Source organism: Crocuta crocuta, unplaced genomic scaffold (assembly GCF_008692635.1).
Source record: "Crocuta crocuta isolate KB4526 unplaced genomic scaffold, BGI_CrCroc_1.0 scaffold24, whole genome shotgun sequence".
Lineage (NCBI taxonomy): Eukaryota > Metazoa > Chordata > Mammalia > Carnivora > Hyaenidae > Crocuta > Crocuta crocuta.
This window is the reverse complement of record NW_027530974.1, coordinates 97,522-122,049: the sequence shown is the minus strand read 5'-3', so window position 1 is coordinate 122,049 and position 24,528 is coordinate 97,522. Positions and strand designations below refer to the sequence as shown.

At 39.6% G+C, this 24,528-nt stretch overlaps 1 protein-coding gene across 1 annotated transcript in view; it reads right to left on the bottom strand.

Moving 5' to 3' along the window:
- FOXQ1 (forkhead box Q1) overlaps positions 1-733 on the bottom strand; it is a 2,156-nt gene extending 1,423 nt beyond the window's left edge. Inside the window, 1 exon segment of the mRNA XM_077769989.1 lies at positions 1-733. This exon segment is cut by the window's left edge and continues 329 nt beyond it. Within this exon segment, the coding sequence (XP_077626115.1) occupies positions 1-148 (148 nt within the window). The 5' untranslated portion in view covers positions 149-733.
- Positions 734-24,528: the final 23,795 nt, after the last annotated feature.

Below are 24,528 nucleotides of genomic sequence, written 5' to 3'. Positions count from 1 at the left end.
TGTTGGCCGCGCAGTCCCCGTCCGAGCCCAAGGAGTCGTCGCCGGCTGCGGACAGCGGAGATGGTGCGTCGCTGCTGCCTGCACCCTCCAGGTCACTACCCAGCTTGTCCCCGTGGGCCGCGCGGGGGCCGAATACCTCTAACTTCATGACCGCACACCCTGTCCCTGCCCCGTGTCGTACCCGTTTCCTTCGCGCGGTCTTGGGAAGCTGGTGCCGGGGGCCGGAATGGAGATCCTGGGGCCACGGGTCCTCGCCTTTCTTTACTGGGAGCTCTCCCTCCTCTTGCGAGAAACAGTCACTTTTCCGTTGAAGAGTCTTCTTCCGCTGGAATTTTTTTTGGAGAGGTTGTGCTTATTGGGTGAACTAAGAGGGGTGGAGAGGGAGGAGTTGGATGTGTTCTGTCTTCAGTTCGAGGATTAGAGACTTCGGGGTGAGTGAGTGAGGGGGTGCAGTTCCAGCCTCTGATGCCCAAGTGTGCCGGGCTTGGGACTTCTTGCTGGAAGGAAGAAGCGTGAGCATCTGCTATTCATTCAAGAGACCAGGTCCAGGGCAGGCGTCCTCGGGGCACGGAGATAGTGCCAGTCTAGTGTGCGTGCCACTCCTGGGGGAGGGTATGGAGCCTTCAGCCTTGAGCGCCTGCGGAGCCCAGTCCCCGACACCGTGGTGTCCGCAAACGCCTTTCCGCCCCGGGCCTCCGAAGCTGCATCTCCTCGCTCGCGGTCCGCTGCTACGTCTCGCCTCCACCTTCGCCCAGGCCCAATATAACCCAGCGGCTACTGCGAGGAGGCGGGGCCTGGGCGCCGACGGCAGAGGGGTGGGGGAACGAGGTGGCCAAGGTGGCCGCGGCTCACCGGAGAGCTCACACAGGCGGAGGCCAGGCGGCCGCGCGGCTGCAAAATCTCCGCGCAGGTTGTTTGTTTTGGGTCGGCCCGGCCCCACCCTCCGCCTCCCGCCAATGAGGAGTCTGCGCGCGGCTGGGGGTGTGCGCGTGTCAGTGAGTGTGCGGGTGTGCAGGTCCCGCCCTTCCTCTTCTACCTCAGGTGTGAGAGCCCGGCCGCCTAGGAGGGGTNGGGACATCTGGAAGAGCTGGGTCCAGAGCAGCAAGGACTTCGCTCCAGCCTGGCCTGCAGTCCTCTTAAACTGCATGTGGTGTGTTTCTTTCTCTTGGTAGTGAAAACTGTGCTTCTTCGGAAAGCAACACCCTGTCATTACTAACGAAGTGCCGAACGGCAAAGACCGCTCAAGACACTCTTTTCGGGGACCGCTTATGGGAGCCACATGCTGTGCACCTTTCTGTGGTTTCCTTTTGCGGACTTTCTTCCTTCCCTTCTGAGTAAAATACTGGACTTGAAATTGTGTACTTTTTTTTTTTTCCAGTGACCTTGACTGTTGCTCGCTAAATGGCCTCTGACTTTCACTTTTCTTTTGTTTTTTCTTTACCTTTTTCTTTACCTGGCTGTTAGCTCTTGGTTAAAGGAGTGTTCCGCTCTTCCTTGGGGCGACTGTGTCTGGCGCAGAGTGCTAGGCTCTGCCTGCGTGTGCACTCCTGCGGAGTCCTCCCGACGCGGGTGGAGTGGAGAAGCGCTATTCCCGGTTCCGACTGTAGCAGGAACGAAAGGGAGGGCGTGTTCCGGGGGAAGGGGGGGGCGGGCAGGGGCCTAGAGCACCACGTGTTTACAGCCTTTACTTTCCAATCCTTCCCCTTGAGGACTTTGGCTGTGGTTTCGGACCAACGGGAAAGGGGGGCCCTTTCTCTGCCGCAGGGCGGTTGGGCCTTTGTGGTGTCAATACTCCAGGGAAGGGGCGCCCTGGACCCCCAGAAGGGTGCACTTATAACCTGCTGCCCTTCCACTCTGAGGTTTCCTCCTTTTTCCTGCCTTTGTTGAAAACAGCGACATAGCTGCTAGTACATGGGAGCTCACCTTTGATGTTTATTTTATTACTTTCCACCATTTGTGTAGAAAACGTACACAATCCTCTCTTATCTTTATTCAGGCAGTTTTGAAGGCATTTAGAATGGGGCGGGCAAAATGACAGACCCATTGGCGGCTCTGTTATTTTCGTGTTTGGAGAAATGATCACGTTTGGAGATTAGACTGATGTTTATTGCGTGTTTGAGTTGAGAGCTGGGTGGGAAATGTATTCTTTTCCAGAGATGAGCCTCCATGTAGGGGATCTGCACACTCTAACCCTGGGAGTTTATACCCCCTTGGACCTGAAGAGGGGGAGTGGGCTGGGGTAAGAAAGCAGAGAGGTAAATAGGCACAGATTTGGCAATGAATAAAAGACACTAACAATGAATGTCATCCTCATTTGAATTCTGGAGATGCGCAGGACAGGAGATCAGGAAGGGCTACTTTATGGGTGAGATAAGGCCCCTCCAGCTGATGTGGGGGCCCAATTTGGCTGCAGAGTCTAAGGGAGCCTCTGAGACACTGCAGCGCCAAGGTGTCTTGTCATCACCTAGTTCCATCTTAGAGGTTGCCGGGTATGCTGTCCCATTGAACTGAAGCCACTTCAGTAGCCACAGTTACTCCCAAACCCCTGACCCTTATACCCAGACACCTCCAGGTTTGCAGCAATGCTCACCACAATGGCTGTCCCCCTCTTTGGACCCCAATGGACTCCTCCACTCTAGTCCTGAAGCACCCTCCTATCTCCCTTCCTCATCCCTCATCAAATCCCAGGTGATCTGGGAGTTCTCATGTTAATCTGGAAAGTTCCAGTGAACTATTAAAAGGGATATTGTTCAGAGAGGAGAGAAGAAAATTGAGCAACATACTGGTCCCTGCTGCCACTCACACAAGACCATGTGACCTTGGGGCTGCCCTTTAGATCTTCTTCCTATAAAAAGAGGCCATCAGAATGGAATTCCAAGTTTTCTCTCAGCTCTTGCACACATAGTTTTTTGGCACTTTTTTTTTCTTGGGTTGAATGTATAGCAGGTGTACTTCTGTCTCTGGAGAGTTTGTAGGGCCAGGGGGCATAAATATCCAGCCACCTGGACTATAGTGGCAGTGTGGCTCTCTTTGCCTTAGCCTGCTAGCTCCAGAATGCATGTACCCTGGCCTTGTGAGAAGAGGGAGGGGGTTGTGGATCTCCTGGGTAGGCAACCTAGGCATAGGGCTTTGGATAAAAAGAGTGTTGTGCCCCTTTCCCCCCAAAGAAGGCAGACTTCCCCCATCATGTCCTATTTTTCCCTTTTTAATCCAGCACCTTCTCCCCCCCCAACCCCCCACCATCCTCAGAAGTGGCAAACCCTCCTCTTACCCCATCTTAGGTGGGGAAAGGACCTGATAGTCACTCCTATGGTATAAATCTTCCCCTTCCTCAGTGCTAGGAGCAGCTGTTGTCAGTAGGTTTGGAGCCTAAAAAGGTTTGAAGAGAAGGGTAGAGGTGGGAGAATTCTCAGCAGGAAAACCTTTTCTATTATCAGAATGACTTAGAAATTGCTGGTGGACTTTGGAGACGAAGGCCATGGTGAGAATTTCAAGGTGGGCTACCTTGAAAAGATAAAAAGATCCCCAGAAACTAGAATGTAACCCTCACTAGGGCAGGGGTTTTGTCTTTTTCCTTCCCTGCTGTACCCTCAATCCTTGCCTCCAGAATGAGTGTCACATTGTGCTATTTCCTCAGGACATGCTGCATTTGTCTTCAATTAAGATCAGAAATAAAATTGTTCTTTCCCTTTGTGGTTGATTTTGGTATATTATATTTAACTGTTGTTTACAACCAGGAAATAATTTACTTTTTGCAGATTTAAGAAAAATGAGAATGGATAGAGAAGGGCATCAATTCTCTGCATCTCTATCCACATCTTCAGGCTCAGGCACTATAAAAATAAAATCACATCCAATGTTTTGTAGTTCATAAACTCTTCAGAAGTGCTTGGAGATTTCTGTTCCCTAATTCCTCAGTCCTTTGGGGGTCTGCTATTGATGAATTAATAATAAATGCCTTTAGGTGGAACCTGACCAAACACTTGCAGGTATGAAAGACTGATTAGCTTTTTTTTTTTTCCTTTAAAAAATTTCCATGCAGAGAAGTGAATAAACTATGGCCAAGGATGAGCACACATTTCCATGATCTTGTGGCTTCCTTGAAGTGGTTTTAGGCAAAGGAAAGTAATGGATCTATCTATAGAGACCAAGAACTAACTTAATTAACTGTGGAAATTATCTGAATATTTAATAATTTGATAGGGCTTCATTCTGATATGGGAGGGAAATAATTTAATTCCTAAAATACCTAAGGTAATTTGGTAGATTGGAAATTGACTCTTAGTGGAAATACTGATGACTTATCCCATGAATTAGAAGAGCATACAGCCTTTGCACAGTCGGAACATGGAATTACCTTGATAACATTCCCTGTGGGTAACCTAGAAACAGCTTTAAGTTTGTCTTGTTAGCCTCAGCAGGTAGCTGATGTTGGCTTCTGGGTATGAAGAGAAGGTGAACTTAAAATCACTTTCCTATGAGGACTTGGGCCTCTGGGTGAGTCTACATTATAGTGCTGTTAAGTACTTAAGAGCCCCAGGCAAAGAGGACAAGCTAATATTCAGAGCCCCAAAGCAAAATGCATGGCATTGGATCTGTGTAAATTCTTTCTTGAGGAACAGGGAGGGTCCTGACTTGTGGTGTGGAAAGTCAGGTGGCAGTAAAGTTTCTTTTCAAAGATAAAGCCCAGCTCCCTCTCTGTTTCTCATAGTGAAAACATATTGGAACCAGCACTTTGTGCCCTGTTATAATCCATGTTTCCATTGTTTGACTGATTTTTTTTTCTTACCTTTTTTGTAAATTTTGAATACTTGGAAAGAATCTTACAGAGATTCAGGGTAGATGTGGGAGGATGGAGATAAAATCTAGGTAATATTACATAGCTATGCAATAGACACAAGCTTGTGTGTTTGTTTGCTGCCATTGTTCTGGCACTCACTGTTGGTACTCTGGCCCAGCCCATAGACATGGTTTAATCAAAGAAGCCCAGGATTTGGCTAGGCATTACTGATCAGGTACAAACTCAAGGGCTATCCTCAAAGTTTCTTTTGAGAGTCCAAAGGTCACAACCAGCAGGAAACCCGTTGGGCTGTCATTGAACTGAGGCATTGTTGGGCTATAGGAGTACAACCTCCAGTTAGCGGGTCCTGAGGGGTAGGGGGGAGTGGCAGACAAGCAGGACTAGTGATGGTGGAGGAGAGAGAAAGTAGCTATAGACAAATTGGGGAAAAGTAAAAGGGAAAGAGAGAAGATGTGAAGATATAAAGGGATCAGCCACAGTATGGCAGGGATTAGAAATCACTGAAAAAGCTATCTGATTATGCAATTTAGAGACCAAATCCTGCACTATGTATCAGAGAGTGAAAGAAAGCCCCTGGGATGATTCATTACAATAAGATGATAGCTTTGATACTATGGTCTTGGAGTTCATCCCTTCAGAGCTGACCAGGTCTGAAGAACCCTTCTTGTCCAGTTCTAGTCCAGTTTCCATATTACCTGAAGTTCTTTAAATATAAAATTTTAAAAGCTGAGCAAGAAAAAATGAACTTCTTTTGGCAATGAATTATCCAGTTTTCTCTTTCTAACTTTGATACTGTCGTTTTCCATAACAAATTAAAAATTAGACCCTCCCCCAATGTCTGTAAAGAGAAGATTCTCTTTCCAAAAGGAGTTCTGAATGGGGTGAGTCTGACTCTTACACCCCTGGGTATTGCCCCATTGTCACACTGTCATACAGATCTTGGTGAGAGAGGGACAGGTGACAATGAGATCTAGTTGGTATCCTTGGATATACAAATATGAGAATGTACAAGCAAACAAAACAAAACAGAGAACCCACTCAGCTCTTCCCACTAGGTTAGCGTCATTGTTACCTTGGCCAACAGAACCCAGCAGCTGGACCCATAGTCTAGGTTTGTGTATGTTGTGGAAGTAGAGTGAATCCCTCTATTTAATTCTAGAGAAGGTGTTGTTACTTTTAGGATAGGAGTGGACCTTGGAGGTGGATAATCTTGGGTCTGTATTCTTGTTCTACCAGACAAGTTACTGGGCTTCACTTTCCTTTTCTTTCTTTTTTTTTCTTAATCTAGAAAAATAACTCTTGTCCAAATTTTAACAATGGAACCCCTGGATTCCACCTTCTTTGTCTTTTCTCATTCCCCTTCATTTGAGGAGATCATCTTGCAAAGATAGACTGCCTTTGTAAACTCAGTTGGACAAATTCCTTGGTACTCAGTTGGGCAAATTCCTTGGTAGTAATCAACTAAGCAAAATTTCCAGGTGGAAACTGGCAAAGTGAAAAACAGTCCCGGGTGATTGGGAAACTTCCTTGGGCTATTTATACCTAGCATGCAGCTAATGCCTGGCCACTGTTCAGAAAGAAAGAGAAAAATCAAACCCCTTGTTCTTTTTCTATAAAACTGAGGACAGTTGTTTTGTCCAGAGAGGGTAAAACCCATGTTAGCAAATCACATAGGAAAGATTATGGTTGAGCTGTGAAGAGAATATCTGGCTGTCTAAGGGTCTATCTTTCTATCATTTATCAACTTTTTATCATAGAAATTTCCAAGCATATACCAAAATCAAAACAATAGCATAATAAAACCTCATGTAATCGTCATCCCAATCAATATTTACTAATTTATGGCCACTCTTGTTTCATTTGTATCTTCACTGACCCTACTTCGTACCCTTCACCAGGTTTTTGTGGATCAAGTCCAGGATACCCCATTATTTAATCTGTAATTAATATCTCTAAAAGATATGGAGTTCTCTTTTAAAACATAAAAATATAACCACAGTATCATTATCAAATCTCAAAATATTGCTAATATTTTCATAATATTATAAAATATCTAGTCAGTATTTAAATCTCCCTAATAGTCCCAAAGAAGATATTTGCAAATGATATATCTGATAAAGGATAAATATCCAAAATATGTAAAAGACATACAACTCAACAGCAAAAACCCCAAATAGTCTGATTTAAAAAATGGGCAATGGACCTGAACAGAAGACATACAAATGGACAACAAACACATGAAAACATGCTCAACATCAGTATTCATCAGGGAAATTGCAAATCAAAACCACAATGAGATGTAATCTTATACTTTACACCTGTCAGAATGGCTAGAATCAAAAGAACAAAGAAATGACAAGTGATGGCAAGGACGTGGAGAAAAAAGGACCCCTTGTTCACTCTTGGTGGAGATTGAAATTGGTGCAGCTGAAACCAGTATGCAGTTTCCTCAAAAAATTAAAATCATAATTACCATATGATTCAGTAATTCCAATACTGAGTTACTGCCCAAAGATAAGAAAACACTAATTTGAAAAGATGTGTGGACCCTTATATTTATTGTGGCATTATTTACAATGGTCAAGATATGGAAGTAACCCAATGTCCATCTATAGATGAATGAATGAAGAAGAATGAATGGAATATTATTCAGTCATAAAAATGTTTGAGGTCTTGCTATGTGTAACAATATGGATGGACCTAGATGGTATGATGCTAAGTGTACTAAGTCAGAGAAAGACAAATACCATATGATTTCACTCAAATGTGGAATTTAAAAACCAAAACAAATGAATAAACAAAGAAATATGAGACAACCGAATCTTAAATGCAGAGAACAAACTGATGGTTACCAGAGGAGAAGTGGGTGGGTGGGGGATGGGTGAGACAGGTGAAGGGATTAAGAGTTCACTTATCCTGATAAGCACTGAATAATATATAGAATTGTTGAATCATTATATTGTACACTGAAGCTAATATAACACTGTATGTTAATTATACATTAATAAAAATATTTTAAAAGTTACCCAATAGTGTCATTTAAAAAATATATAATGTATTATCAAATTGGCTAACATGCAGTGTGTAAAGTGTGCTCTTGGTTTTTGGGGTAGATTCCTGTGGTTTGTCTCTTACATACAACACCCAGTGCTCATTCCAAAAAGTGCCCTCCTCAATACCCATTACCCATTTCCTCCTCTTCCCGTCCCTCCATCAACCCTCAGTTTGTTCTCTGTATTTAAGAGTCTCTTATGGTTTGCCTCACTCCCTCTCCTTAACTATTTTTATTCTCCTTCCCTTCCCCCATGGTCTTCTGTTAAGTTTCTCAAGTTCCACATATGAATGAAAACATATGATGTTTGTCTTTCTCTGACTGACTTATTCACTTAGCATAATACCCTCCAGTTCCATCCACGTTGTTGCAAATGGCAAGATTTCATTCTTTCTTGTTTGCTGAGTAGTATTCCACTGTATATATAAACCATATCTTCTTTATCCACTCATCAGTTGATGGCCATTTAAGCTCTTTCTATGATTTGGCTATTTTTGAAAACGCTGCTATAAACATTGGGGTACATGTGCCGCTACACATCAAAACTCCTGTATCCTTTGGATAAATTCCTAGTAGTGCTATCCCAATAGTGTCGTTTTCAATGAACAATTAGTTTAATTGATCCAGATTCCAAAGGTCCTCCCATTTTGTTTAGTTGGTAAGTCTTCTAATTCTCTTGAATTTATAGATCTTCCTTTCCTGTTTTTAATTTATCATTGAAGTTTAATTGTTAAATAAGTCAGGTTGTTTGTCCTGTAGATTTTCCTACAGTTTGGACTTTTTGATTATGTAATATTGGTTAACATGTTCTTCTTTCCTCTATATTTTTGGTGATTTGACAGATCTAGGAGCTTGACTATATTTAGCTTTTATTTTTATTTTCCAAGAATGATGATGTGGATTTCTCTATGGAGACTCATAATGAATGGTTATTGGTTGCTCTTTTTGTAAATTAAGATATTTGTGAATTTGATTCATCTATTATAAAACTCCCCATCAGCTTATTGTCTCATGGTCTTTGCATCCATTGAAGATAATTGCCTATTGCCATCAGGTATTGCAAGATTGTAACATTATTCCATTACTTTTCTTTATAAATTAATATACTTATGTAAGAAAAAACTTTCCTCATCAATTGTTTGTTACTTGGATCAGTTTGTGCAGAATAGTAGGCTAATTTTAATTCCTTGTATTTACCCATTTTCAAATAATTTGATGGTTTTAGAATTCTGCAAAGGATACATGCACACACACACACACACACACACACACACCCCTCTATATAACTATATAATTAACCAACAGATTTTTTAACATGTATGGTGTATTTAAATTAAATCATAGCCTTCTAGATTTCTTATTTGACCATATAGTACATACTCATTTTACATTTCCTGCCTTGTACTTAGAATTATTTATTTTTCTGGGTAGTCCTGGTTCTTTGTTGATAAAAATAGTATTGAGACCAAAATATAAACTCTAGAGGTGTTCACTGCTAATGGGTAGGTCATTGTTTCTAGGACTTTACAGTGGACTGTACTAGGAAGAAATATATTTTTTTAAATATTTTATTTATTTCTAGCAGAGAGAGAGAGACAGCGTGAGCAGGGGAGGGTCAGAGAGAAAGGGAGTCACAGACTGAAACAGGCTCCAGGCTCTGAGCTGGCAGTCAGCACAGAGCCCGACGCGGGGCTCGAACCCACGAACCGCGAGATCATGACCTAAGCGAAAGTCGGACGCTTAACCGACTAAGCCACCCAGGCGCCCCAGAAATATTTTTTTAAAGAAAATACATGATATTTCTAATTCATTGTAGGATTATGAGGTTTTTTCTTAAGTTTTTTTTTTTTTTTTCATTTTTGTTTGTTTTAGAGAGAGAGTATGTGTAGGGTGGGTGGAGCAGTGGAAGGAATGAGGGAGAGAAAGAGAAAGAGGGAGAAAACCTCAAACAGGCTCCATGCTCAGTGTGGAGCCTGAAGTGGGGCTTTATCTCACAACCCTAGGATCGTGACCTGAGCTGAAATCAAGAGTCAGATGCTCAGCTGACTGAGCCAACCACATACTCTTTTACTTATGTTTTTCATTTGCTATCTGTATCTCTTTTCTCTGCTTTATTATTCCTGTGTATATGTGTGCATAGGGGTGCATCTCTATTTTTGTATCAAAATATCAATTCCAATTTATTGCTAGTAATGTGGTAACTGAAAACAGTTTTAGTTCTTTTTTTACATTTATTTGTTTGTTTGTTTGTTAGCATACAGTGCAATATTGGTGTTAGGAGTAGACTTCAGTGATTCATCACTTACTTACAACACCCAGTAGTCATCATAACAAGTGCCCTCTTTAATATCCATCACCCATCTTGCCTATTCCCCACCTATCTCCTTCCATCAGCACTCAGTTTGTTTTATAGTTAAGAATTTTTTGTAGTTTGTTTCCTTCTCTCCTATTCCCCACCTCCTTACCATATGTTCATCTGTTTTGTTTCTTAGCTTCTATACATGAATGAGATCATATGGTATTCGTCTTTCTCTGACTTAGTTCATTTAGCATAATACATTCTAGCTCCATCCATGTTGTTACAAGTGGCAAGATTTCATTCTTTTTCATGGCTGAGTAATATTCCATTATATATATGGACATTACGGCTCTCTCCATAGTTTTGCAATTATTGATAATGCTGCTATAAACATAAACATTAAGTATGCATGTACTCCTTTGAATTTGTATTTTTTGTATCATTTGGGTAAAGACATAGTGCAATTGCTGGATGGTAGGGTAGTTCTATTTTTAGTTTTTTTGAGGAAGCTTCATAACAGTTTGAGTTTTACTTGCTTTTTTTTTTTTTTTGCCCTTAGAGGATACATCTCACTAGTTACACAAATTACCAAGTATTAGAGTAACTTCAGATAATTAGACTCTAGTGATTAAACGTCAAATTGATGTTTAGTTAGTATCATTTGGTGCATTTTGCTTTTTATTTCCTCCATTGTTTTTAGTTTTTTTCATATGTATATAATATTTAACTGGTTTTGAAGTCAAAGCTATAATGTGAGATATATTCAGGGAAATTTAGTTTTCATCCTTGTTTCAGGATAATCATTTGATCCAAGTTTAAAATATTACCCTTTATGCTGGTTTGCCAGAGGTATCATAACAGAATATCACAGACTAGGAGGCTTAAACAACAAAAACTTATTTCTTCAAATCTGGAGACATGGTGCATATGTGAGGTACAATAGTACTTTCACATTATCAGAAGAGATGCAGTCAGGCCCTGTGACATCAGAGCACCATGAAGTTGGCCAGTAAAAGTGGAAGCTATGTAATTGGTGGTATGTGTTGCAGAGTATGTATGGAGTCCTGACCAAATGATGGGATCAGTTATTTATTACAAGGTGTCACTGGGGTGGACATCTTCTCAGTGTGTCTTTACTTGATCTTGCTGTGTGTATACATGTCTCTTTAGTGTCTCTCTGCATCCAAATTTCCTCTTTTTATAAGGACACCAATAATATTGGATTAGAACCCTCTCTATAGACTTCATTTTGATTTAACCACCTTTTTAAAGACCTTATCTACAACTACAGTCACATTCTGAGGTACATTCTGATGTTAGAACTTCAACATATAAATTTTGGTGAGACAACTCAACTCATATCACATTTCCATTTAAAATATGTAAGTCAACACACATATATTCATATTTTCCTTCATGTAGAAAATGTTAACATTTACATAGTTAGTTCTATCTTTTTAATAAGAAAGTATTCTAGAGATCACTCCATGGCAGTATATAGAATTGCTCCTATTTGGAAGATAATATTTTAATAGATTATTGAGCTCAAGAATTTTCTGACATTAAAGGAAATATATTGATTTTTCACTCAACTTTAAGACTTCAAAGATGGGGACACCTGGGTTGCTCAGTCGGTTAAGTGTCCGACTTCAGCTCAGGTCATGATCTCACAGTTTGTGGGTTCGAGCCCCGTGTCAGGCTCTGTGCTGAACGCTTGCTCAGAGCCTGGAGCCTGTGTCTCCTTCTCTCTCTGCCCCTCCCCTGCTCATGATCTGTCTCACTCTGTCTCTCAAAAATAAATGTTTAAAAAATTATTTAAGACTTCAAAGATGGTAGGAGAGATATATGAAGCATAAAAATGAATGATTTTGTATGGCAGGAATGGCCTTGAGGTCCTTGTATATACTCACTTCAGACTCCATAAGTGACCAAAGAGTGACCTTTCTTGTTACTGGTCTATTTTTCCATATAAGATAGAGGCAAAGTCATATGTAAAGACAGCATGGCCCAGACACATGGAGTGCATATATGAGGTACAACAGTACTTTGACATTATCAGAAGACAGAGATGCTATCAGGCCATGTGACAATAGAGCACCATGAAGTTAGTGGGCCAGTAAAAATGGAAGCTATATGGGGCGCCTGGGTGGCTTAGTCGGTTAAGCGTCCGACTTTCGCTTAGGTCATGATCTCGCGGTTCGTGGGTTCGAGCCCCGCGTGGGGCTCTGTGCTGACTGCCACCTCATAGCCTGGAGCCTGTTTCAAAGTCTGTGTCTCCCCCTCTCTCTCACCCTCCCTGCTCATGCTGTCTCTCTCTCTCTCCTAGAAATAAATAAAACATTAAAAAAATTTAAAAATGGAAGCTATATAATTGGTGGTATATGTTGAATAGTATGTATAGAGTCCTGATCAAATGATGGGAACAATTGTTTATTACAACATTGTGGTTTTAGATGGTCTGACCATACATCTAAATTGCCTAGCAGAGTCTCAGTCTCTGGTTGTTGTCTTCATGTCATTATTAATAGGGTCCCTTCCCTCCTTAAGAGTTTTCCAATTTGGGACAATACATTCTGTGGACACGAATAAAACTCTAAATAGTTTTAGAGTCCAATAAATAATAATAAAGTAATGGTCTCTGTGTTAAAAGTATGTGGCTATCATTTTCTAGTCATGGCTTGAAGTCTGAGTTCTAATTATCCCCAATTAGTTCTTTGGCAGATTCTGGTGCTAAGCCAGAATTAGCCTTTTCTGAGGATTCTTTTATATGTTTCATAAATGATCTTGTGAGCCTTGAACTTTGGGTTTCAACTCCAGTTGGGAAAAAACTTGTCTTGGTCTTTCTGAGCTTTGACTGGTAAATTCAAGAAGTTGTCAGCTACTTTCTAATGAACTCAACTTCCCAAGATGGAGGCCATGTTGTTACCAAAAGACAACTGCATACTAGTCTGTTGGTGTACTCTGACCACCTGGGAAAGTTTGACAGAATTATGTATGATTGCATCATGAAATGTGGAGAATTTAAACACTGAATATAATGTTTAGAAACCATGCTATCAATTCACATTGAATTAATCATATATTTGTTTGCATAAATAAAATTAACCCGTCTTGCATAATAGTGATAATGATAGTGATAATAGATAATAGATAGATAATAGTAGTGATAATGATTTGGTCTAATTGTTCCTTTTGGGCTTAGTGGAATTCTTATAACTACTTTACCTTTTCCAAATTATAAAAATTGAGACATCTATCTATATTATTACTATTTTTAATATACAGATAGAATTGTACCTCAAGTTTACATTAATAATTCTCAAGGTCTTTAACATGTTAGTTGTTTTAATAAAGTGTCTTCACCATTCACTTAAAGTCTATAGGGCCAACTTTGTTGTCAGGCCAGACTATAATCAAACTATTCTCTGTTGAACTAATGGTACCTTCTGAGGAAACTATTATATAGTTCCAATATATAGTTTTACTGTTTTTAATTCATTATCAGGGATTTTGAATTATTTCTCTTTCATTTTTCTTCTCATTTAAACTCTCTGTGAATTAGAAAATTATCTGTATCACGATTAATATGTATCAGCTTAGAGTTTGCAATACTATATTAATAGAGAAGAATGTGTAAGTTATGATTGGTAATTGGACTTAAGGAAAAACACTCATGTCTTTAAGATTGTACAGTAATTTGCTTCAAAATTTCCAAAAGATTTCATCTAACTCTTTAATCTTGGTTAAATTAAACTAAGTTCTGATAAAGAATCAATAATAAGAAATATTAACAGAATATTATTTTATAATTTTATGTCCCATAATATCTCAAAATAGTTGCTCAGTTTATAATTTTTAAATGAGTAATTTAATTTATGACATCATTCATGTATTTAAAGCACTTAAAAAGTTTTAATTATGAAAAGTTCCAAATAGTCATTTTATTTATTTATTTTCAAATATTTTTTAAAAAGTAGAGAAAATAGTGTTATGAATCCCATATATCCAATATCCAACTTTGACAATGATCAACTTATGGCTAATATTGTCTTATCCTTACTCTTCTCATTTCCCTACTACCTATATATATATATATTTTTTTTAATGTTTTATTTATTTCTAGGAGAGAGAGAGAGACAGCGTGAGCAGGGGAGGGTCAGAGAGAGAGGGAGTCACAGACTCTGAAACAGGCTCCAGGCTCTGAGCTGGCAGTCACCACAGAGCTTGACGCGGGGCCCGAACCCATGAACCGCCAGATCATGACCTAAGTGAAAGTCGGACACTTAACCGACTAAGCCACCCAGGTACCCCATCCCTACTACCTATATTTTTTAAAAGACAAATCTCAGGCAACGTAATTTCCTCTGTAAATATTTCACCATATACGTCTAAAGATAAAAACTCTTAAAAAAACATAACCACAATACTATATCATACCTGCAAGATTAGCTGTAATTTTTAAATATCACTACTCAGTAGGTATTAAAATTTTTAATTATCTAAAAGTCATATTGCTTTAAAATCAACTTCATTGAAATGTGTTTTACATATGACAAAATATGCCTATTTTAAGGGCACAGTTAAATGAATCTTGACACTTACAAACTCCTATAGCTACCATCATAATCAAGAGGTAGAACATTTTCATCACCACAAAACGTTGCCTTATGCCCCTTGCAGTCAGTTCCACCTGCCGTCCCCATTCTCAGCCCCAAATAATAGCTACTTTGTTTTCTTTCACATTCATATGAATTATATGAGTATACATTTCTCTGTTTTTTTCTGCCCACTTAAAGCATTTCCTGCTTATAACTGGTCTCCAGCAATTTGATTATGCTCTTCTTTGCTATGTTTTTGGTATATCATCTTGTGCATCACTGAGCATATTAAATCTTTGGCTTGTTTGCATCACAGATGAGAAATTTTCAATATTTTCTTCAAATAATTTTGTTTTTGCCCTCTACTTTTAATCTTCTTGGACTCCAATTAGATATACATTTGACTGCTTGATATTGTTCCACAGGTCCCTGAGTGTCCCTCTGTGTGTATGCTTTGTCTTTTTTCTTCTCTGTTATTTGAACTTTTTTTTTTTTTTTTTTTGCTGCAATGTTTTCGTATTCATTGACCTTTCTTTTGTAGCATCTAATCCGCTGGTATTTTCCAATGGAATTTTCCATATTGTATTTTTTAATTGTATTGTTGTATTCCCTATAGTATTGTACAAAGTTATAGTATTTTTCTTTTCTAAAATTTTCCTTATTGTATTTTTTGTATTGTATTATTATATTCCCTATTGTATTATACAAAGTTATTGTATTTTTTTCTAAAATTTCCATATGATGTTTTAAAAATACTTCATTATATTCATGTTTCCTTTAAAACCTTAGACATATATGTAATATCTCTTTAGAAGACCTTGTCTGCTATTTCTAAAATCTCTATCATTTATAAATGATAGATTTATAAATAAAGTTGTATTTATAAATTTATAAATGACCTATTTTTGACTGATTTTTTTCTTGTTATGGATCATGCTTTGCTGATTTTTTGCCTGTCTAGTAATTTTTTAAATGTTTATTTACTTTTGAGAGAGAGAGAGAGAATCCCATAGGCTCTATGCTCAGCACAGAGCCCGAGATGGGACTCTACTCATGACTGCAAGATCATGACCTAAGCTGAAATCAAGAGTTGGATGCTTGATGTTTATATTGTTGAACATTTGGATTTTGTTGTCTTAGCGTTTTGAAATTTGCTTTGTCAGACAATTAGTTTGAATGGTACTGATTGTTTCTTACCAGACTGGTCTTTAAGCCTGTTTAGGGCAGTTCTAGAAAAGTCTATAATTTAGGGCTAAGATAGCCCAAAGTGTGCTCCTTCTGGCAATTCTGCATATTGCCCAGAGTTTCCTATTGGCTAGTTAGAATCTGTATACCTCCCAGCCCTATGAAACCTCTGGGAACTATTAATGATCGCAGTTCTTCTTTAGTTCTTTGGTGAAGACTTATGGATTTTTACCCCATGAATGCACATATTTGCATTTGGTGAAAGACATAAGGGGCCATCATCTAGATATTTGGAACTCTTGTTTGCTGACTTTATTCTGTCTGGTACACAAATTCCAGCTGACTTGGCCTCTTGAACTCTGATCTCTTTCTTCTCAACTCAGTGAGATTGTGGAGCTTCTCTCGGCTTTTTGTGTCCCTTTGCCTGTTTTAAAGTTGCTTTGATGCAAAAATCCAGGATGATTGTAAAACTCAGCTTTTTGTTTCCTTTTTCTCAGGGATTGCAGTCATATTGCTTGATTTCCTATGTCTGAAAAAAGTTTTTATATATTTTGTGAAATTTGCTATTTGTTTTGAAGATGAAAAATATTCTGTACCGGCTTCTTCTATATGGCCAAGAATTAGAGTTATAATTTGTTAAGACAGTTTAAATATTTAAATCAGAGTTCAAATAAAGTCCACATATTATAATCAGTTGGTGTGTCTTTTTACCTTTATCTAAAGGTAAATCTTTTTACCTTTAATTAAGTCCATCTCTACCTTTTTCACTTTTTCCTTCCATTTTCTTTTGTCTATAAAAACTGCAATGTATGCCTATAGGATTTCCCACATTCTAGATTTTATTGATTGCATTTCCATGGTGTCTTTTTTAAATGTTTTATTTATTTTTGAGAGAGAGAGAGAGAGAGAAGCGTGAGTAGAGGAGGATCAGAGAGACAAGGAGACACAGAATGTGAAACAGGCTCCAGGCTCTGAGCTAGCTGTCAGCACAGAGCCTGACGCGGGGCTCAAACCCATGAAACGTGAGATCATGACCTGAGCCGAAGTCAGACGATTAACTGACTGAGCCACCCAGGTGCCCCCATGGTGTCTTTTTTTTTTTTTTAAGTTTATTTATTTTGAAAGAGAGAGAGAGAGAGCAGGGAAAGAGCAGAGAGAGAGGGAGAGAGAGAATCCCAAGGAGGCTTTGCGAAGTCAGCTCACAGCCTGACACAGGGCTAGATCTCATGAACTCTAAGATCATGACTGGAGCCGAGATCAAGAGTTGGAAACTTAACCAACTGAGCCACCCAGTTGCCCTTCCGTGGTGTCTTTAACATGTTCTTCCACAATCACTTCCTGGTAATTGGTAATTAAATGTAGAGATTCAATCAGATTCAGATTAGTTTTTTTTCTGAGACTACTTTAAAGGTGTTGGCTTGTTTTTCCATTCGGAGGTGCATGTCTCTCTTTTTGTAATGTTAACAGCCATAGATGTTCAATAACAAGATCAAAATACTTCTTTAAATTTGCTAATATATCGTAGAGACTGGGCTTTGGCTAGGTTAAATTTCTAGACTATGCAAATGGAACTATTATTTTTAGACATGTGTTTATTTTTAAGATAACAACTATAATGACAAATTTGAGCTCCTATAAAAATGGAATTTTAAAAAATAATCTATACTTCTCTTTTATTTTCATTTATTTATTTTTAAATCTTAATTACAATATAGTTAACATACAGTATTATATTTAATTTCAGGTGTACAAGATAGAAATTCAACAACTCTATACATTATTCAGTACTCATCCTGATAAGTATACTCTTAATTCCCCTCACCTACTTTACCCATCCTTCCACCCACCTCCCCTCTGGTAATCAACTATCAGCTTGTTCTCTATAGTTGAGTCTGTTTCTTAGTTTGTCTCTTTTTTATTGTTGTTAATTTGATTTTTTTCTTAAATTCCATGTATGAGTGAAATCATATAGGAATTGTGTTTTTGACTGACTTATTTCCCTTAGCATTATGCATCCATGTTGTTAAAAAAAAAACCCGGCATGTTTGTTTTTCTTTCATAGTTTATTGTCAAAGTGGATTTCATATAACACCCAGTGCTCATCCCAACAAGTGTCCACCTCCATGCCCATCATTCCCCTTCCCTTCTCCCCCCTTCCCCATCAGCCCTAAGTTTGTTCTCAGTATTTGAGCCTCTCATGGTTTGCCTCCCTCCCTCTCCCCAATTATATTTCCCCTTCTCCTCCCCCATAGTCCTCTGTTAAGTTTCTCCTAATCCTCCTATAAATGGAAGCATATGGTATCTGTCTTTCTCTGTCTGACTTATTTCGATCAGCATAACAGCCTCCAGTTCCATCCATGTTGCTACACATGGCCAGATTTCATTCTTTCTCATTGCCATGTACTATTCAATTGTATAGATGAACCACATCTTCTTGATCCATTCATCAGTATATGGACACTTAGGCTCTTTCCATGTTTTGGCTATTGTTGAGAGTGCTGCTATGAACATTGGGGTACATGTGTCCCTATCCATCAGTACTCCTGTATCCCTTGGGTAAATTCCTAGCAGTGTTATTGCCGGGCCATAGGAGAGTTCTATTGTTTTTTGAAGAATCTCCACACTGTTTTCCAGAGGGGCTGCACCAGTTTACATTCCCACCAACAGTGTAGGAGGGTGCCCCAAAATGGCATGTTTTTAAACTTGTTCAAGGAAAAGTTGGCCCACTTTTACAAATTGAAAGGAGACCAGCCTGAATTATATCAATTCATACATGGTACTTTCAAGACTGCCCTCTAACTAAAGCTGAGCTCAAGTAATACTGCCAGGAGAGAAGACACCTTTAAGTCTTTTCAATGAGAGCCAAAGGTAGCTTTTCATATCAGTCATAACACAAGGATGCTTTTGTGATGCTTAAAACTAGTTAAAAACTGTTTGTAGTCTAAATTTTTAAAATCCATGCTAGTTTATGGGGCTAACTCATATTAGCTGTGAACATAGGATTTTTTTTAGCTTTTGAAATTTTAATTCCAGTATAATTGACATAAAATGTTAATATTAGTTTCAGGTGTGCAATACAGTGATTCAATACTTCTATACATTACTAATTTCTCATCAAGATAAGTGTACTTTTAGTCCTTTTTACATATTTCACCCACCTCTCACCCCTCACCTAGTAACTATGATTTTGTGGACAGGACTTTTATTAAACAAACAAACAAACAAACAAACAATTTTCAATGTTTATTATTTTTGACAGAGGGAGACAGAATATGAGCAGGGGAAGGGAGAGAGAGGGAAACAAAATCTGAAGCAAGCTTCAGGCTCTAAGCTGTCAGCACAGAGCCCGATATAGGGCTGGGACTAGTGAACTGTGAGATCATCACCTGAGCTGAAGTCGGATGCTTAACCCATTGAGCCTCCCAGGTGCCCCAGTGAACATAGGACTTTTAAAGCAAAAGTAAGTGTCTGTCTTAGTTTTCATACTAGCAGACGTGAAATTATTTGTTTTTACTCTGTATTATACTCTTTCTTCTTCCTCATGATTTTTATCTGATGTTATCAGCCTACTTTCGTAGAAAATTGGGGCACAGAAAATTCAGGGACATGGAGAACCTCATTTAGCCAGGAATCTCTGCCCTCCAGTCCCCTGGTTTTTCCACAACTTGTACTCCACTCCATGTCTTAGAACATAGTGAAAAGGTTCTCTTTAGTCTCCCTATTCACCAAACCTGTGCAGAAGAATCAATGTTGATATTTTCCAAGTAGCTTTTAGGATAGTAATTGTAGTTCAGTCTTGCTTGTGGTGTCTTGCCTTGAGTTTCATGTGTCTGCAGTGTCTGGGAAACTCTGGAACATTTTTCTAGTGTGTTGGTTAATCTTCATTGGTATGCTCAATAAGTTGTGTGTGTAGGTATACTCCCTAAAGTGGTCTGACCCATGCAGGCAGTCAGTCTGGTTGTTCATACTAATCTTCAGCTAACCCTTGTCCTTCTGGAATGCTCCCAAGATGTTCTGTATATTTGGTAAGGCACAATATTGGTTTCTCAAGCTCTATGCTGTTTATTTTTGGAGTATTGCGGTATTAGTATTTCTTCCTTCATCACACTCCAGGTACACCTTAGAGGGTAATCTCCTCCTCTCTAAGTTAAAATATTTGCTTAGTGTGGGATTTTTGGTCTCAACTTTCTGGAAAGTATGTTTTAAAAGCTACTTCAGTCATCTCAATTCAGGTGTGGTGACAACCTCTTAGCATTGATGTGGCCATTTGTTGGCTTATTGCCAAACACGACCTGGTACTCTTTGCCTTTGTCTCACTCTCTTGAGGAAGTAAAGTTAAACTTTAGTTTCACCATTCTTGTAGAGCTATAGCAAACATAAATCCATTTGGGTAATAGTTCTGTTATAAATTTTCTGGCTAGTTGTCTACATAAATTATTGAGATGTTCTAGAATTTTACATGTTTCAATGCTCAATTCATGTCTTCCAGACTGCTTCCTTGAGAGTACAAATGGGATAGAAACATTTTTTTGTAAGGTCGCATGTCCTGTTTGCTGATTTTAAAACTGTTGTCGTTGAATTCTTTACAGGAAATTATTTGTCTTAGCCGAGGTTTCCCTGAGACACAGTCAGAAAAAGATGCTTGCATGCAGATAGTTCACTTGGGAAATGATGCCAGGAAGCAGGACTGAGGATCAGGGAGAAGGAGACAGGGAAGGACAGCATTTTGGAGAGGAGAACAGCTGCCTGAGACCTCCTCAGGTGCTTTAGGAAATATGTATTGGAATTGTCTGTCTTTCCCTCAAGGGCGGGAAACAGTGGGTGTTAAGCCCCTGGGCTTCCTAGGTTAGTGCCTAGAGGTTCCAGCAGGCATTGGAGATTACGGTTGAGGTGCGGTTGAGCCACATCTGTTTGTAGCTGGTGGCAGCACAGGCTAGAACAAGATGTGAAATAAGGCTAGAAGGAGAGGTAGGCCAAGGGGAATCTTCATTGGTGTCCATGATTTTCAGTGGTGCCAGATATTTTACAGGGGAGAAAGGGAAACAAATGCCAGCATATGGATCTTTAAATGAAAGTACCTTAAATTTGTGTTATAAAATTTCATGTTGATATGTGAATCTCAATTCATGTTGATACGTGAATAAAAATGAGATCATCTGCATTTGTAGAGCTGCTAACACCTCCTCCCAAGTATTCCATTTGAGTTAATTTTCAGTGTGTGCCTGGCTCTGACACTAGGAAGAAGGACAGGGGCTCAGGAGCTCACAGTGAATGCACATTTAAACAGTAACATTCTGAGGGGCTGTATGGTTTACCTCAGGTCTGATGTCAGTTCAAGAAAATTCTGAATCAGTATTTCCTTTATCTTTTATTATTTTTCTACAGGTTGCTTGAGGATTACTAGAATTGTGTGAAGGGTCCTGTACAAATTAAAAGTATTCAGTTGGTTATGCACAAGTGCTTAGTAGCAATCAGTGCTGTGTCAAAGCAAAAGGCCACAGGAACATTCTTATGGAATGGAAAACCAGGCTTTCATTCTCCAGAACTTAATAGGTGTGAGGGCTTTGTTAAAGTGAGAGCTGCCGCCTGTTATCCCTAAATTCCTACTGAAGGCATAAAGGGATGAGCTGGTACAGGCAGGATGGGGTATCAGAAAACAAAATGGTGAAAAAAAAAAAAAGCAATCAGGGAAGCTAACTTTTACTGATCATGTTAAACTCTCTATCTACTTTAATATATTTAATCCTCATACTAATCCTCTGAGGTCAATATTATAATCCTTTTGTTTGCAGAGGAGGAGAAGAAAGCTCCAAGAGCTTCTTCCAGGTGTCTCAGCAAGTGAGTGGCAAAGGGGCCCTTTGGATCTGGGTCTGGCAGAGGCCAAGCATGAGCTTCTATCTCCTAGAAGTGTAATCTTGTCAAATTGCTTTATCTTTTGGCAGCTGTTTCATTACTGGAGAAATAAGAATTGTGGTGGGGATTAAATTAAATATGATAATGTTCTTGAAACAATCAGCTCAGATTAACTGCTCAATAAATAATGAGGATTTCAGAACATAAGAAAGCAACTGATAAGGGACGTATATTGCTTGGTGCCAAATCCTTGGCAGTTTCTTACACTCTTCCCCAGAAGGTTCAGTGAGTCAGTGACCTGTGACTCCCTACACCATAGGCCTCTTATGAGTTTAGGCCACTTCCATGATGGTTATAATTTGAACTTGGAGATGCTCAGGCTGGGCCAAATGTCTGGTTCCAACATTTCACATCAGCCAGGAATGTGCATGTGAACAACAAAGGGTGGGATGTGTGGACAGACTTTCTGGACACTAACCCTTGCCAGGAGGGACTTCTTACAGTTGACTCTCCCAACACACAGCTCTTTCTCCTTCTCTTGTTGCTTACGCTTCTAATATTTCCAGATTGGATGGCTAATTGTAGAGCTGAACTTCTTCACCAGGCCAACTCAGTGTGTATGAGACCCCCAGAGTGTCTGAATTTGTTTTGAGACGAGGTCATTTGTGAGGTGTCTGCCTTACTCTTCCTATGCATTTGGTCTCATGCATTTGGCCTTTGAGAAGCTTGTGTTCAGAATGTGTGAAAAGGGGGAAATCAGAATCTACCTACAACTTTCACCACACATGGAATTGAGTCTCTGGAAAACAGTGACTTTTAGCAGAATCTCTTAGAAGATGCCAACGGCTTTACCTCAAGGTTTGGGTAGGGTGGACAGAAAGATATTCTGGCATCTGACCTTTGAGTTCCTACTGGGTCAAAACGTTCTCTCAGTTGGCACAGGGACTATTGCCCTTTAGGCATTATGTTCTACTTGGGAAGAGCAAACCCAGATGAAGTGATTTGAGAATGCTCAGAAAGAAATTTAGTAATACATGGAAGGTAATATTGTGATCAAGTGCTGGGTATCTACCAAGAAAGGATCTATCCCAGTCAGTTCAGAATCCCCAGGCAAAGACTTCCTGATTAAGTGAGTTTTAAATGGGCTTGAAGAAACTTCTACAGAAATAGACTGTACATAAATTCTATGCCACACCCAATCCTTTGCACTGTGGGATTACAGAACTCACTCTTGAGGAGGAAACTGCAGTCCTGGGATTTTGGGTAAGGAAAAGGCAGGACAGTGCATTTCTCCACCATATGCAAATCACAAACCTGCTTGCTTTTTTGTTTGTTTAGCATTTACTGTTGGCCCAGAGTGAGGCAGCAAACATATCATCTCATTTACTCCTTGCAATGACCCATGTGTATGTGGACTCTAGACTTGAGTGAAGGTAGGCAAGATGCCCAAAGTCAAGAACACAAGGGGAAGAGTCATGGCCAGGTTGTCTGGCCACAAAACTCTTGCTCCTTACACCAGGGTCTTCCTGACACATCCCCAGGTGGGACATGATTTGGAGTCCGTTGTGTACAAGGCACCCTGCTGAGCCCTTTGTGAACATTTTACATTCATTTAACTGTCCTACAATTCACTAATGTCACCTGAACAATAGGTACAAATATAAAGCTGAAAGTAAACCAAGTCCCTCTTGGGGCACAGTGGTTCTCTCAGTAAGCCCCATGGTCAACCATGTCACCTGAATTATATTCCTGTTTGAATGTTCAGAAGGACATGATAAAGACACGACATATGGAGCCTGTGACATCAGGTGAAGAAGTATGTGTGTGCATGTATGTGCACACACACATTTATGCTTATATAGAGAGGAAGAGGAATTGGAGGAGAGGCTAAGTGCTTAAAAGTGTGTGAGGATGTTATTGGAGTGCTGTCATCTGATTTCTCGTCATTTTTCTGCCACTGACCAGCTATATAACTATGATCACAGCAGTTAACCTATTTGGATATTAGTTCTGCCAATATTAAACCCAAGGATTGGACCAGAAGTGTCTTTCACCTTGAAAACTATGTGTTTCCAACATGAATGCTCCAAAGCCTAAATGATTCCTCATTGAAAGTAGTTTAAAATTTCACAAGCTAACTGAACTGGCGCCTTCTCTGGCAGATGAGTTGTCCTTGATATCTTTTTTTAAATTTTATTTTTAATTTTTTTATAGTTTATTGTCAAGTTGGTTTACGTATAACACCCAGTGCTCATCCCAACCAGTGTCCTCCTCCAAGCCCATCACCCCCCTTCCCCTCCCCCACCCCATCTGCCCTCAGTTTGTTCTCAGCATTCAAGAGTCTCTTATGGTTGTCCTTGATATCTTATGCCCTTGAATCATGTGGGGTACGTGTGCTTCTTGTGCCAGCTATTCTTGTAGTTTTATTCTAATCCTTCATCTCAGCAACATTTGCTTTCGCTTCATTTCTGAGCTTCCTCTTTAAGAATTATATTTGGTTTTATCCCTTATTATGTGGCCCTTAGGAGCTGGTTGTGTTGATCAGCTTTTACAAGTCAACTAATATGTGGAAATGAACTTATGGGGACAGGCTGAAGGACTATGGGAGCAGCACCTAATTCCTGAAGTGGCCATTTGGGGAGGAGGGTTGGGGAGCCTGGAGACTTTGAATTCAGGTTTCCCCAGAGTTGGTCAACACTGACTTAGATCTTGCTGAAATATAATGTTTGTGTCTTCCTTC